The sequence below is a fragment of the Bombus terrestris genome, chromosome 12 (genome assembly GCF_910591885.1).
Source record: "Bombus terrestris chromosome 12, iyBomTerr1.2, whole genome shotgun sequence".
NCBI lineage: Eukaryota > Metazoa > Arthropoda > Insecta > Hymenoptera > Apidae > Bombus > Bombus terrestris.
The window spans coordinates 7,121,393-7,137,932 of NC_063280.1; the positions used below are offsets into that span (position 1 = coordinate 7,121,393).

At 35.2% G+C, this 16,540-nt stretch overlaps 2 protein-coding genes and 1 long non-coding RNA gene across 19 annotated transcripts in view; 1 reads left to right on the forward strand and 2 right to left on the reverse strand.

The window, feature by feature from the left end:
• Nucleotides 1-14,190, reverse strand: part of LOC100647039 (acetyl-CoA carboxylase) — a 28,989-nt gene extending 14,799 nt beyond the window's left edge. The window contains exons 1-4 of one of the 11 annotated variants that reach the window (XM_020865849.2): nucleotides 13,282-14,190; nucleotides 8,509-8,654; nucleotides 7,030-7,236; nucleotides 4,582-4,822 (exon numbers count right to left, since the gene is read on the reverse strand). In XM_020865849.2, the coding sequence (XP_020721508.1) occupies nucleotides 4,582-4,822; nucleotides 7,030-7,236; nucleotides 8,509-8,539 (479 nt within the window). In that variant the 5' untranslated portion in view covers nucleotides 8,540-8,654; nucleotides 13,282-14,190. Of the gene's footprint in view, nucleotides 1-4,581; nucleotides 4,823-7,029; nucleotides 7,237-8,508; nucleotides 9,136-13,281 lie in introns of those variants that run through there. The other 10 variants (XM_003399843.4, XM_020865847.2, XM_020865848.2 and 7 more) reach the window with 10 other exon arrangements.
• LOC125386094 lies at nucleotides 5,245-7,022 on the reverse strand. The gene is made up of 2 exons (XR_007225953.1): nucleotides 5,837-7,022; nucleotides 5,245-5,629 (listed from the first exon to the last, which is right to left on the reverse strand). It is a non-coding gene; the product is annotated as an uncharacterized LOC125386094 (long non-coding RNA).
• Nucleotides 14,191-15,187: 997 nt separating the features above from the next.
• Nucleotides 15,188-16,540, forward strand: part of LOC100646797 (GTPase-activating protein CdGAPr) — a 37,868-nt gene continuing 36,515 nt past the window's right edge. For 5 of the 7 annotated variants that reach the window (XM_003399841.4, XM_020865859.2, XM_048410895.1 and 2 more), the window contains exon 1: nucleotides 15,188-15,547. The gene's annotated coding sequence lies outside the window, so the exon portion shown is untranslated. Of the gene's footprint in view, nucleotides 15,548-15,616; nucleotides 15,787-16,264; nucleotides 16,367-16,540 lie in introns of those variants that run through there. The other 2 variants (XM_020865853.2, XM_020865855.2) reach the window with 2 other exon arrangements.

The following is a 16,540-nucleotide window of genomic DNA, read 5'->3' on the forward strand; positions in this document are numbered from 1 at the left end:
CGTTGCTTAAGGAAGCAACGTGCTCCAAATTGACAACTCGCTAGCCGCTTGAACGTGTTTGCTCCCTTAAACCACCCTTCTTTTTGCACTTCGTTTTCCTTACTTTTCGTTATCTCACACGTATTATGTACGCATTAAACCTTAACCGAGATGTTCAATTTGAAAATTTGCCGATTAACACGCGTGGCAGACGATAAACGCGTCGGTCTTTCCAGCCACATACGTAGTTTTTCGACAAATCGAAATTTCGTTACGATAAACGTTCCGTTTCTTGCTAGCGATTCCTTTTATTCCGCTTTTGACTTTCGCATTCGGTGTTCTCCGATATTACGCACACTTTGGAAAAAATTTCCCGCCGCGTTATTTTAGGTGAAAATTTGTTTTCCTTGTTTACATAGAACTGTGGTGAATTACAGAGTTGTCGTTTCAAACTCCTTTGTTATTGAAGACAGTGTACACGTAGTCGAGATTAAGTTTCATTTTAATTCGAAACTTAGCACTTAGCACGATACGCGCAAAGACACGAGATTCGTAGATAAAGATATCGTTATGTCGAGAATACTGGCGATTCGAGCCAACGGATCAATTTGCAAAAAATATATTTCAACAAAAAAGATTACTTTACGCTTGTGACAGTTTCTTCTTTTTTTTTTTTTTTTACAATCATAATGTTCATCATAAATAACGTTAGAAGAAGAGTCATAAAAATTATAGGAAGAGGATACTTAACGCGTATCTAGCAAAGATTGTAAAGCTAAGGAGTAGTCAAAATATGACATAAACAGCAGATGCATGTAGGTATTGTTACAGGTGTATAATATCATGTTACATTATGCGATAATCGTAATTATAGCAAGGCGCATAAGTGCAACGTAAATATATAAATCTGATCACGTTCTATAAATATTATCGTATTTAGGATACGCTGTGTACTGGTAGAGATTAAGAGAAGGATAATGAAAGACTGAATAATTAAGGCCAAGTGACGATGGTGACGAAGTAATTGGAAAATTGCACGTAGATAATCCATCAACCTTCATTAAAAGAAACGTAAGTACAACACGTATTTTTCTTATTTTGAACTAGCGATGAATATAGCCTCCAGGAAATATTATACTTACTGAGGCGGTATACATAATAACCGACTCTAATGAAACGTTAAACTTAATTAGGTAGATCGTCGTTGCATTCTTCAATGCTACTGTTGAAATCACTTTCCATACATAATTTTGTTATCGTATTGCTTCACGTTGAACTTCGTAATAGCTGTGGAAAAATTTTACGTACGCAATGGGGGAATAAACAATCATGAAATTCATTGCGATCGTTTCGAAAACCGATTCTCCATAAGTTTGTGAAAAGCTAGAAAAAATTCTCTCTTTTTTTTCACTTTTAATAAAATAGAAAATTTACATAAACATTAGGCTGAACATCGGTTCACAATTACACAAACATTTATGACTTCTTTTACTGATAAGTTAATGTAATAAAAAGAAAAAGAGAAAAGGAAACTTAATCCTCGTCAGAATTTTACAATTTTTTACGGTATTAATTTTAACGTAAACGGCGTGATAAAAACGAACGTCTTTCGTGAATCGCTGAGTCGCAAAATAGTTGTCATCCTGCAGGGCACGGTTCGGTTTAAATAAACGTTTCGTCAGGAACGAGGATTTCATTTAAATAAAGAAAATATCACGCGAACCGATAGAATTGCAAAGTGTTCTACTTTTTCTTTAAAATACTGTCACGATTACATAATCGTGCAACATTACGAAGTCCAAAATTATTAGCGTTCGTCGACGAAAGATCGATGTTAGCGTTACAATTTTCATTCGTAACGACGTCGCTTAGCATTGACAATCGACGTTTCACGAACATCGTCTTTTATTTGAAATTTAAAGCAGCTGAATAATAGTTGTAGGTAAGTATCGTGGAGTTCAAAGCTTTCACGCTTGCGATTGTCTTTCGTTTGGTTTCATCTAATTCAAAGAGACATACATCGTATTGGGAGACAGTAATTCTCTTTCATAATATTTTCAAGACATTTTAGACGATGTATTTGTAAACTTCAAAAAGTAAACTGGACCTTGTAAACTTGGCCTTCGTAAACTGCAAAATCTGGTTAATAATATTCTTTCAATATTAAAATAATATTTTATATACTACCTTCTCGATTATTATTTTTATATCGTTAATTGTGATATACGAAATACAAGTAAATTGCGACATGCTTTTTTATTTGGTCTTCTTATTGATTAATAGTCTATGATGAAATATATTTTTATGTAATACACGTTACAGGCGTTAAATATATATCGTAATGTAATATAATGTATCTAAAGTAGTAGATACGTTACCTTGAAATTTATCGTCTGAAACACACGTTCGGAACAAAAAATGATAATAATAATAACGCTAAGGCATTCATTGTTTTACAACAATATGTAATTTATAGCTTATTTGCCATCGAAATGTACATCGAACACACGTGATGTTTAGAAAGATAAATGTCCGAAATACATGATCATAATGTCCTATATTTCGTTCGTGAAATACGAAAAATTTGTAAGTATAATTTATTTTTATTTTCGAATATTACGCTTTCTTTATCTTGTAAATGTCAGACACAATTATGAATAATTTATGAGATTATTACGTAATGATCAATGTTTGCGGCCTGCTGAGAAAACGATTAGTCCGTTTTATCATATACAGAAGTAATTGTTCAAGGTCCGTTCCAAATTTTACGAAATCCTAGCTAAATGCGCATTGAAACGATAGTAGGAGAGAAATTCGTATGATATAACGTGACCTAACTTTTAAGATCACGAAATAAGAAGGTTTGTTTGTGGAATATGGTTGACGAAAACAACAAAATAATTAGTTTTAATCGTAAGCATAGAATTAGGATCATTTAATGAAGCAACATCTAAAAACTATGTATTATATATATTTTTATGAATACGGTTAAAGCAAATTAATTGTTTTATACACTAGATAAAACCATACCGGATCATACTTTCATTATTTTGTAGGTTTTTATACATATATTATGTACGGTCGATGTATTTTTCCATCTGTATATTTTCCATAAATACACACACAGACACTGGTTTTCTAATATTTTATGATATAAACGTATAAATATTTTATTTAATAAAATTTGATATTTTAATGAAATATAAATAATTTATAAACAGAATATTTATTTATTCATAATATATATGATAATTAAACTTTAACTTACGTAATTATATAAATGTGTTAATTATTGGGTATCAATCAGTATTTCTTAGAACAGTTAAAATTGCTGTTTAATTATTTTATTGCATTCTGAAACTAGTAATTATTAACTAAATCTCATTAAAAAAAATTGTTTTTTGTCTTGCGATCTTCTGATAAATATAAGAATGACGTATACGATGAAACACGGCAAATAGAAAAAGATGACAAATTTCATGCGTAAAGACAGTTCTACGTGTTATGAAATCTTCGTAAATATTCAATACCGTTCGAGTCGATAATATGATTACATTTTGTTGCTCCCGTAAATGAAAAGTGCTCACAATTATATGTAAATAGCGACAGAGTTCTACAAAAAAAAGGAAAAAATAAATAAAGCACAAGTTTCGAATTTGCCTATAGCGTATTCATGGGATGCAGATCGATATCATAAAAATCACGTAAATTGTATTACTACGCTACTTGAAACATTCCGCTAGCCTAACGAACATGTCTCGTTTGTATCTAACAGTACAAAAAGATGAATCAATCCTAATCGTCCACGATCTTAATAACATCTCATTCATCCTTATGAAGCGTTTAAAGATCATTGTCATGGTGAAGAGTAATTGTCTTTTAAGAATAGACATCGTTCACAGGGCAACTGTGCCCAACAAACAATCGTGTACCACTTCCCATGATTCAACATATGATAAAAACTCCTGATGTCTCCATTTAAAACGGAAGAACTTCTTAAGGAAGAATTCTCCTTTTAAATAAGGTATCCATTATCGTACAATTGCCCTTCCCTTTTAATAATAATTTCCAAAATGATTAACGGTTATTCGAAAAGACCTGATCTTCGAATAAATCTCGTAAGAATTGATCTGTCGAATATCGATCAGGATCAATCAATAATAGTTATCATCATATATATATATATATACACATAGTATTTTCCCCATTGGAAAAGATTTCTCATGTCGATAACATCTTCTTTGTTTTGACTTTTATTTACTACTAGGTACTTTATCTTATCATTTGTTATCGTATCTCCCTCTTTAATAGCTAAATCATTTAAATCTATAACGTTTTCTTTCCATTAATCTCTTCGCCACTTGAGGTAAAAAAATATAATTCTTCGGCTAAAAATAATCTAACCACGACCGTTTATCCATCGAACATCAATAAGATCCACGAGGATCCGTGGCGAGTCCTTAAATCGAATACAAAAGGGTCGCGTCAACGAGTTTCTTATTTTCAATCATGCCGTCTACCTGTTCGCTTTATCTGATCGTTTAAATGGAAATACAAGAACAAGAAAAGAAAAAAAAAAGAAGGGTAGGAAAAAAAGATCACCTGAGGCGCTTGCGGCGCTCGATCAAGCCAGCCATGGCATTCTGCTGCACCTGCGTTGTGGTAATATCGTATGATTCGGATGGGAAGCTATCCTCGATCTCCAATTCCTCGCTGCGATCATTGTCGGGGTCCCCGACGACGAAGCTCACTGGATTTTCCGACATGGTGCTGCTCGAATCGTTGGATCTGTTCACGTCCTGTTCCGAATTCTCCTTGTCGTCTGCCTCTCTGTCAATGTTACCTTCAAAATGTGTTTCGTTTCATTCAAGATCGGCCATATTTTAAAGAGAATTCAACGTCCTTTGCGAGTAAATCTCGTGGCCAGCGAGTTATAGAAATTCGCTATCGCGTTCTCCCCATAGCAGCTCGCGAGTCTCTTTTCGGCTTTGCCGTTTTTTAACACCAAGGGCCACTCTTTAAACATTCAACAGCTCTTATATCGTTCATTTTTCACGTCGTTACCGTGTTATTAATTCGTACGTATCGATCGTAAAATTGATCAATTTGTATTTATCGCAAGCTTCGATCTTAAATTTTATCAATACCATCTATACGCATTGCAAGTTTCTCGACTTTACGTTCTTATCGATTTTATTTACATCTATTTGCAATCTTTGACGTTAACGCTGATCAGGTTTTTTTTTTTTTTTTTTTTTTTTTGTTAATTTATATATCGAAGCATTTCACGCGGTGTTTCTTCCTTCGTGGAAATATAACGTCCTCGATAAGCTTCCGTGCAAATGTTTGGAGCTTTTTGCGACAGATTCTGTTGCGAGTGGCCCTCAATTGAATCGCGTCGAGTATATCCCGTAGCTCGTAGGCAAAAGATCCAAGTGACGTGGCCAAGAGAAGATGTGGTCATGCCAAATAAGCCGCATGCATTTCCCAAACAATAATAAAAAATACGAAAGAAGCATTTCTTCATCAAGCAACCGTTGTATTTCGGATGATCCGACCCAGCGCTTGTCATTTGCATACGTAACGATTCGAAAATTCCAACCAGATGACCAACTTCGTCGAAAGCCAGATGAAATGGTAGACATGCAAACTGATAGTACGAAGATGTGAATTTCGTGATTAATTTGATTTTTTATGATTAATTTGAATATTATCGCCGTTATGATTAATTCTAATATTATACGATGTATACAGTAGCTCGCGAAAGTAAACATTTTGAAATTTCTGTTACACTGTAATAAAACACAAATACCAACGTTATGCCATTATGTAATATGAAATAAATATGAGAACGTACATGTAAGTTATAAGGTATTTAGTGTAACTGCGTGTGCCTCTAAGAAGACAAATTGTTCAGCGCCACTTCTGGTAATTTCTTAATTTGCAATGCATACGATCGACGCTGGATTTTCAAGAAACAAATACTCCTTCCATGAGTTCACTCGTCGCGAGAAAACCAAACTTCAGAAGAGCAGCGTTCGTAACGTCGTCGCTTTTCTGTACTTTCCGATTTACGGGTTTGATTAACGTGGCTTCTGAACGGTTCATATATTTCGCAGAGGTCACGAAGCTATTTAAACGATCAATTATCCATTGTGTCAATAAGCTTCGATATTCGGTGGATCGGTGAAGTTTCGTTACGAGATTCTCGTACAACCGAATACAATGTTGATAAGAACAATAACGCCAGTATCGCCAGGCAACGTAAATCGCGTTAAAGCTTTCAATCGAACCATTCTCGCTCATCGTACGTCACCACCGATACGACCTTTATCGTGTTTACGATACACCGACATTCTTTAAATTCATGAATAAACTTTCAAGAGGCACCTGAGTGTTCACATAGATTAGCAACTTGTTAGTACTCGGTACTTCGTCGATGATGATTAGTTACATTTGGTAAACCGTATTTTCCTTAGTTTTCGAGATTCGAGCGAAAAATGGAGAAAATACCAATGAAAAAGGAGATTATTAATACCAAAACCATTAAAAACGATTAGTCAAGACCATCGGACAAAATAGAAAGTGAGAATAGGACGCGCGAGAGCTCGGAATCTTGGAGCTCCTCGAATCTCGAGAAAATGCAGGTTCTCGAGGCTATCTTCGTAATTCGAAATTCTTCAAAATCAGCTACGTAATAAATTGCACGTGTGACGTGTGTATGAGAATATTGCGGCAACACGAGTCTAGTTTTACTTGACTCGTGATAGACCAACGAGTTCGTGTTCGTTAAACTTTGCTCGTCATTGATTTATCGATATTGTTTATACGAAGAAAGCATAAAACAGGTTTCTCACGTGCCAAAAATTCCATCTTTCTTTCAAATTTATCCGGGGCCAAACGATACAAGCATTTTGCATCCTTACAAACACCCATCTCTAACGAAAACACCAACGAAGACGAATCAGAAGCAGGGCAAAACCAAGAGAAAAGTAAAAAGAAAAGCGAAAAAAAAGTAAACCCAAATTTCGAGGAAGCCTGATTACTCACCCTCGTTTCCTCTACCAAAGTTTAAGAAACGAATTGCTGGTATAATGTCAGCCCACCACCCTTGCTGAGCTCGATCCGTGAAAATAGGTCCAAAGTGAACGTATCGGCGTGCTATTACAGCGAACGTGAAGCCAACGAAAACGGGAGCAATGAGAAGAACTGCGGAGGGAACACTTCGGGAATCACTTTGTCGAGCTTGAATAAAACCTTGAAAGAATTTCGGAGGATCGAGTAAAGGACCCTTTATCCGAAAATTTGTTTTTGGGGCTCGCGTTCTTACTACGTTAAACGGAAAATTCGTGCGTTTTCATGGAAGTCTGTAACGCGATAAGATTGCATTTTCTATTTCTTTTCATTTTTTGTATTTTTTTGTAAGGAAGCAGAACGTATAATTCGATGCCTTGTCGATCCATCGCAAGATCTCGAAATTTACTTTTGCAGCTAAACGCGTGTTTTTTTCGTCACCTCTAAAATTTTCCAAGTATTATTTTCTAAGTATTTTCTAAGTATTTCCAAGTTAAATTTCTAAGTATCGTCGTAACGTTAACGTGTTGTTTGTTTTAGGAACCGTGCAGAATATCCTTCGCGTAAGTTTAAAGGACTTACGCCTCTAAACGTGACACGTTGTTTTCATTTTCACTTATGTCACGTTCGAATAATTCTTGTTGAATCGTGCAGCGATATCGAAGTTAGAAAATCAACGAGAATCTACTTCGTATGTTTTTCTCTACGCTTTGGTTCGTCGCACTGCATCGTCCTTGTTATATTCGTTACGTAGGTTTTTCGATCTTTATTATTGCTACTATTATATCATTCAGGCTTCGAAGCTCGATAAGTAGAAAAATGATAGGGCGAATAAAATTAAACGAAAACACACGCACTTTCTGTTTAACCAAATATCCGTTTCGAACGTTTCACCCCTTACCGGTACATAGGACACGGATACGTTCGTGTGGTATTGTGCAGAAACTATTCGTGGCGAACTGAGACCAGGAATGGAATATCGCACGAACCTTGAAGTTCACCGATGTAATTGTATAATATCTTTTTCGTAATATCAAAATCGTTCAAGATGAAAGTTAAGGTCGAAGAACGGGAGAACTCTCGGTAGTCTTAATTTTCGTACGAGATCAGAATGAATTTCGAGGCGCACCAAATTTCCAACTTTTTAACTCATCTCAAATAAACCGCGCGACATTCATGAACTTTATATACGCATAAATTTGAATATAACGATCTCTGCGCTTCAAAACCGGTATATATTTTTCTAATAATTCTATTCCACTATCCAAAATCTTACGATATATATATATATATAATTAGAGATAAATTTCGAGAATTATACAGACCAGACACATATATCAAAGTCCGATTAATATTCCAAACGAATCACGTGAAACTCGTAGAAACGCTTCAGGGAGAACGCGTGTTCACCACGAGTTACTCTGTTTCAACGATTTTAGGAGATCATCAATGTACCGAAAAAAGTATCCAGAAGACCTCGAATCATACCAGTTGACAGTTTGATCTCTGGATATTTGCGTTCTTCGTGTCGACGAACTTTTCCCGCCAACTTTCCGCCGCTATCCTATTGCCTGAGTCCTCCTCTATGATCCCTTCTGGTGCTTGACGATTTTCCACGACAAGCAACAGACAAACCAAGGAAATATTGAAAGAGAGAAAGTTAGAAATGTTTGAAGTAACGATATAAACACAGCGAATGTATAATTAATATTTCGAAAGGTGAAGATCGAGCTCCTCGTTTTAATCTTTATATCTTTTCTATTTCTATGTTTTATATCAAAGAATTCCTTTCTTATGTTTATATCGTAGATAAATTTCGTTCGAGAGATGATCACTCGCGACTTCGTTTCGCCTGTTTCCGTAGATTCCTAGCAACGCGATCAGGCGATCGTACGACGTGCCCTCGTCATCGTCGCGCTTCTATTACTACTTCGTATTTCACGACGGCAAGCACGAAAGGAGATACGACGACGCACTAGCGTGCACACGTTGTTCCTACCAACACCGCGCCCCTTCGTCAACGTAACGCGACTTACACGGAGAAGAGGAAATCGGTTGGCGTCGAAATACGAGTCCAATGGAGTATATAGATTGTCTCGTGCGTACGCGGAGTTGAAACGATACGAAGAAAAAGAAATAAGAAGGAAAAATAAAAGGAGAGAGAGAGAGTGAGGGGGGTGGGAGGGGGGGTAGAGAAAAAAGAAGAAACCGGACGACAAGGTTCAGAGGTCGTTAGACATCGACGACACTGTGTTTGTTTCCACTGAACTTTTCGCGGCAACGCGTTTTCGATCCACGCCGATATCGCGTCCGATGGCCAGAATTTTTGTGCGGGTCAAAATGTGATTGACACGCGTGCTTAGTTTCTTTCCTCGCTTTTTCATCGTTTTCATCGATATCTAATTTGTTTCGAATTAACCGGTTCTTTCTTTCAAGTACGCTTTCCTTGCCACCGGTTTTACTTCAAAGCAAAGAAATTTGGCTAGAAAGACCGATACGATCGTTCGTCATTTGGTTTTCTTCGTCCGTTCGTTACGCTTCGATGGTCGATGATTCGTTTGACAGCGACTTTTATTCAGTATGTTTCAGTGCTTTGTGGTATTATCGATGAACAGACGGATACTATATTAGTGTGCTTGTCCTTTTCTGCTATTCTGGTTGACTCACCTTGCGATTAGCTTTACAATTAAACGCTCTTATAGCTTCTCTCGTAGCCTCTATAGTCTATCCACGGTTTTACCAACGCTAACTTTAAGTTTGTTATCTTGGAAGATCAGTGTTACGCATAAATTGTTTTACACACGTGTGGTTCCCGATCGTTTCGCTTCTTCGCATTCGTCCCTTTGTTTTCCTATTTTTGCGTCACTTTCGGCGATTCTTTAATGAACTATATTTTGATTTGTTCGCCGATAATTGTTATTATCCTATAAATGTAAGTCCAACAGTGTTATTCAGTCTTCTGAAAAGAAAATGAATTTCCTTGTTTCCCGGTGTTGTCTTTTTTTTTTTTTTTTTCTTTTTCTTTTGAACGGTGCTGTCAACATCTTAATGGATCCCGATCGTTAAAAACGTAATGATAGCTACGTATGTAATACGTAGTGGAGGGACCGACATGGACATTACCACGAGGAGGAAGAAGGACGTGAGTGTTATTCACACGATCTGATGACGTCCACTTGTATAAGTATAGTCAAACATACGATGTAAATGCGTATATCCAGTCGTATTATGGATTGGTATTCTATATATAAGATTATGTAACTTGTGTCATGCGGTATATTTATCTGTATTATCCGATATATTATTTCGCATTATTCTTTGTTAATATTCTGATTATTATTTGTTATTATTTTACATTGGAGAAGATATAAAAAAATCTCTTTGCGATTTCTTCGCGAGGTGCTATCACGATAATCGATTTTCGTATTCGATATCGATCTAGGTAATAATTATTTCGAAAACGAAACTTCTGGTATATTCGATTAATCGTAGTAAATCTACTGTGAGATTATTTCACAAATCTTCTCACAAACTTCCAACTTATTTACTTTTTCCTCGTGTACTTGAAAAGAAAAATTTATTTCCATTGTTATTCATTTTTATATTACTTCGTACTAGACAGTAATATCGTCAGTTTTTACTTAACTAAATGATGTATAAAGTTTTGCTTAGGAATTCTTTAATTCTGTAACTTGCAAATCTATAACTTTCTCTCAAACTTCCATTTACGAATACAAGTACCATTCTTTCGTCTCTTATACGTAAAATACGTAACTCATTTGTAGTATTACAGTGTATTAATAATTTTACGTAATCAAATTATACGGGAAGTCTGTTTAGCAATTTTTCGGACTTTATTGAGGATAGATATTCCGTTTGCAGAGTCAGAATCATTGCGCTTAGAGATCAACATCATTTCGTATTTCGCATTAAAATGAATGCTCAGCTTTGTCGACGATAAGTCTGTACGTGTTCGCTATTTCGATCGGAAAGAAATTGTCTGTTTATCAGCCGAAAGGGAGAAATGCTTTGATGATAGTTAATCGAGACGGAGAAGATTTTGACCGCGAGTGCCGCGTGCTCGATTCGTGACTTCTACGAAGAATCGTACGATGTTAAGTCACAAATCCGACAACTAACCGAGAACGTGCTTGCCTGATTATGTATCAGTAATTTACAAATCGTCTATCTAACGAGGTCTATCGTGATAATACCCTCAACCTAAACGTAAACTTATTGTTACGTTCGCTAGCTCCTCAACAACGCCCCTTCTCTTTTCTTTCTTTTTTGTTTGTTTTGCCCTTTTTTTCTTTCTGTTTTGCTTAAGCGATATTAGAAATTAAATTGGAAATGAAATTTCTCACCGTAATCCGTAAGTTTTTAGATTTGAGAAGAGGGAAAAACATTTTATAAATCCTATTTCATACTGTACAATTTTTTTTATACGCGGTATAAAATGTTTTTATGTAAAAATATCGATTAATAATTGACTAATAGCGCAAAAAATAAACAGTGACTGCAAAAAACAACAGATTAAAATGCGATCGTCAAGTATGTATAACGTCAATAACTTTAATCATACGTACGAAGTTATAAGATTAAATTATATTTGACAAAAATCTCATAATAATGTTATATGTACAATACAGACAACTTGTTGCTGATAACATTAATAAGGGAACGCTTTTTATTAACACTATCAGTAACTTCATAGTGTGGGAATGATAGGGAATGACGTGGAGGGGATGAGAACCTTTGACCGTTTCGAAATACACCTACAGTACATTCAATTGTCTTGTGAAATTTGTAATTTAGAGACAGTAGGAACAGTTTTATGATATCGATAAAATACATATCGCACGTGCAAAGAACTGATGGACAATAATTATTCTGAATGTAAGTAAGTTCTTGACATAATCTCAAGACAAGCTATAGCTCAAGCTCAAATAATCACGATCAAAATGCTAACATATGTAATATACAGTAGCGCGAGATATTTTTATATTCAAATATTTTTGTATTTTCATGTCAATTTGTTTTCATGAAAATAGTTACACGTGTTTCTTCTAAATATTTCTTGTAATTATAGAAACTTATCCACCGCAATTAATGACAGTCGGATCGATTTTTTTAAAAATGATATTTATATACATATATATAACTTAATCAACCGATCTATGAAAAATTAGAAATATAATTAGCACGATACTAGATATCATATTTAGTAATGCAACAAAAAGATTGACTAACAAGGTCACCGATCACGTGAATATATGATTTTATAAAATCGCATGATACGTAAGATGTCGTTCATTGATAAGTGCAGTATCATCTATTGCATAATCGACAACGCGGGTATTACGATTGACAGCCTATAACACATTCGTGTACTAATATGCGAAACATTCTATCATATTTTCCCACAATTTATCTTTTAATATCTTCGATTCGAATGCTTCCTTGCATTCTTCTTCTTCTTTTATTCATACAATTTTCCTGTTAACTACGCACAATAGCATATAATATTTGAACTAAATAAAAAAATACAAACCGAAAGTATCAACAGATAAAGAAAAGATCTTTAAAAAGCTATTACTTTATCGCAAGAATCGACGATCAATAGATATCGTGTATTATCAATTATGAAATATAAATAAATTCAATGACGCTCGATAACACTAACAAACGTAATACCTATAAATAAAGGGTAAAATATAAATTGTCAAACTGGAATGAAATATTTATACGAAGATTAGCTTATAAATAGTTCGTATCAGCTATTAGCGTATTTTAATTTTACGAAGCACTATGTAGGCATACGGAAGGTATGTTTTCTTTAATAAACGTATTATAGCGCTACGATTTCTCAAAATTTTAATACAAGAATCCAATACTTTGCATAATAAACGGACGAAATTTTTATTCATATTGTATTGTACGATAGTTACGTATATTTAGCGGTAACAAACTCTATAGATTTTCACACAAGGTAATCAAAAAATTGACAGACCGTCCTGATTGGTTGATTGGCGAGTCAGGCGACGTATACTCTATTTTGATTGGTTGGTGGAAACCGTGTGGTGTATCCAAGTAACACGCGTCACCAACCGATGTATACGAATACAACTCTAAACGTTACTCGTATATGGAAATTTTTCATCTTATTTTTGGGTAATTTTCAATGAAAAACACCGAGACCCATATAAAAATGAAAATCTAGATACTTACCGGTGACGAATCTTTCGCGGTGGAGTAGCACGCTCTTCATTGAGGTTAGGTTTGTCTGCTCCTCCGTGTTCTGTCATTCGATATGCTTCTATTCGTTATTCGTCACGAAAAAATGTTACACGGCACTGCCTTGGCCCGGTTATAGTTTTGTAACGACCGAACACAGTCGATCACAACATAGGAAATTATTGTCACCTTTTAAACATGGATTTTTTTACTTCCGCTAAGGCACGTACACTGTGGTACAACATAAAGAATTCATATACCGACACCACACCACCTTTAGGTCCCACTGTTGATTTCTACATAACGAAGGTTCCTTTATCGATAGGGAAGAACCTTCCAGTGTTGTGTTCCGTACCTAGAGGTCAGGATCCCACAGTACCGGTAGTTTCAAATCAGTTTATCTGTGATTATGGATACCACTATGTGGGACACGAATTTAGTCGTAAATATCGTTAAAAAAGTACGCTTTGTTACGATAATCATACTAGGGTAACGATTTATAGAATTATCTGAAGCAGTTATGATAATATTCGTTGGTTTGCTAACTAAATGTTTTAAATCGTGTCGTTTGAAAGTAGCATAATTTTTATGTATTATATAACCTTGTTACGTTCTTTTTATTATTTTCGATTCGTAAACAATTTCTCAAGTTTTATATTTTATGTAAAATAGATATTAAGATGTTTCGAAGAATGGAACACCAGATCTTCATTTGAGAAAGTGAAGTACAGTTATATAGATGTTACATTAGTGAAAAATGACACAATGTATTATACGATACAAATCACAAATTATGGGCAATCTATAAATGATATTTTATCATTTTCACGTGAAATATTTTGGAACTTCATTACCACAAACACCGTTTTTAAAAATTCAGTAATTGCTACAGTATGTAGTCAGAACGAATATAGCGACTCTCAGGAAACACTAGATATATATTTCGTGTCTAATCGTTTATCATTGGTGCATAGTAAGAAAAACGTAAATCTTATCAATTTCCTCTATCAGAAAACCTACTTATCTTTTGTAATTAAGGTATGCAATATTTTATAGATGACACCGATTTATTTTTTGACATTACTAGCTTACTGAAGTGTTTATATTATATTGTGAAAACATACATGTATCTATTTTTATAAACTTTTATCTTTACACGTTACAGGATAAACTCATTTTTTCTGACAGAGAAAAATTCACGAATATTATATTGAATGAAATAATTTTATTACAGCAATTCAATTTCCATATAAAGTTTATGGTTCATATTAATCAAAACATGTTATACAGTAATCATATTACACTTGATAACGATTATAGATCATGTCATGTGCTTGCTATTGCTCTATCAAATATAATTAAACATAGTTTATGTATTGAATTCAAGGAAAATTGTTTTTCTATGTTAAACGTGGAAAATTCACACGAGGTAGAAGCAGCACTTATGATTAAATTAATACCGTTAATTCATGAAAATTATAGCTTTTCTAGCATTAATCAATCAGAGGAAAAATAACTGTTACATTGTCTATACCATATTATTTCTAAAATACAATAACAATTATATATATGTAACTTATTATACAAAAATTAATCTTACTGTTTAATTTCGTATTTGTAAAATTAATAAGAAAAATAAATTTTATTTTATCAGTTTATTATTTTATCATTTTATTCGAATTGAATTGTTCCCATATAAATTATATATCGCGCAACCGATAGAATCCTGTGAAAATTATATATAATATTAAATACATCTTACCGTTTAACGCAATGTTTTACTATATAAATTGCTGGAAAACCTAAATACTTTTTTACTGAAATTGAAATGTTCCCGCCATAGGTTAGCGCAGCCGATAGAATCCTGCGCAAGTGTAGTTGCGCATAACAAGCGTAGTACTCATTCTTCTGCCCAGTCAAGACGCGAGGATCAGGTTAGGCAGGTCGGATTGACAGGAAAGTAGTGGAAACAGTATTTTGTGGGGGTTCGTAAATGAAGGTTAATTTCGCGGGCAACCCGGTGAAGTCTGTGGACACGAACGAAGGCGATGCCACAGCAGAACTGTCAACAAGATATCCGTATTGGTTTACAAGTCTCGCGGTGAATTAGCCAGGGACAAACATGGCTCGCGTTCCGGCAGACGTGTGTTTTTCTTCGTGGTGAACCTAGAGTACCTTTTTCTCGCTTCTTCGTCGTATTCCCTGTCTCTGTTTCGCCAGGCAGGGATTCTCAACCTCGGGAGTGGTGATATTCACGCAAGTACGTAACGCATATACACACCCATTGTAACGCGCGTATTCACGCGGCTTAATGTATATTAATATACACGCTAGGTAAGGGAAGAGGAGCTTCCCTCTTGTTAGTATGCAAGTGCCGTTTCGGTGCCCCTTACGTGGCCTTATTTGCACTCGCGTACGATCGGCGCGCGAAACCAATCAAAATGACCGTTCTCCTTTTCGCATGATTTTTTTCAACAGTGTATATTACGTCCAACCCGTGTAAGTACGCTTTGTATCCAACTAAGTCTTCAGTCTTGAATTCGTTCTGAATAAAATTGCAGTCGCGTACGATCGTGTACGATGTACGAAACAAGTCAAAATGACCGTTCTCTTTTTCATATCATTTTTTTCAGTAGTGTATCTTACGCCTAACCTATGTACGTAAGTGCATTTCTTGTTAGTACCCAAGCAAGTTCTTTCGTTTTCTATTCATAATAAAATTACACTCGCGTACAATAGGCGCGCGAAACAAGTCAAAATGAATCTTTTAACATCATCTTTTTCAACAGTGTATATTACGCATAACCACGTAAGTAGTACACTTACTAATGAAGACTTGCTGCAAGTAAATTCTCATTGTTGATTAGTTGTTAATAGAATAACGCGTGTTACTCTTTCCTTGTGTGTTTCTATTACTCGTCGTCTGGTCGTGAACGTGCGTGTGCGTGTAACGGTGCAGTAAATGGCGGAGGATGTAAAAGGGCTTTCCTAGTCTCTACGATGTGCCAGCAGAGAATTATCGGTATTGTCGTTTCCCTGACATAACCGCCGTTACTTCCCCTTGCGCGAGTCGTTTCAGGTGAGAGTCGATATTCCAGCTGTTTCTCCATTTCTCGTTTACTCTATACTGGATATTTATCGTGATATGCGAATCAACTATTCTATCATGTAAATACGTCCGTACAGGCTTATTTATGTGGCCCATTACTACGATGCAATTTCGTATGCAAAGTTCATTGCACTTAACCCTGTG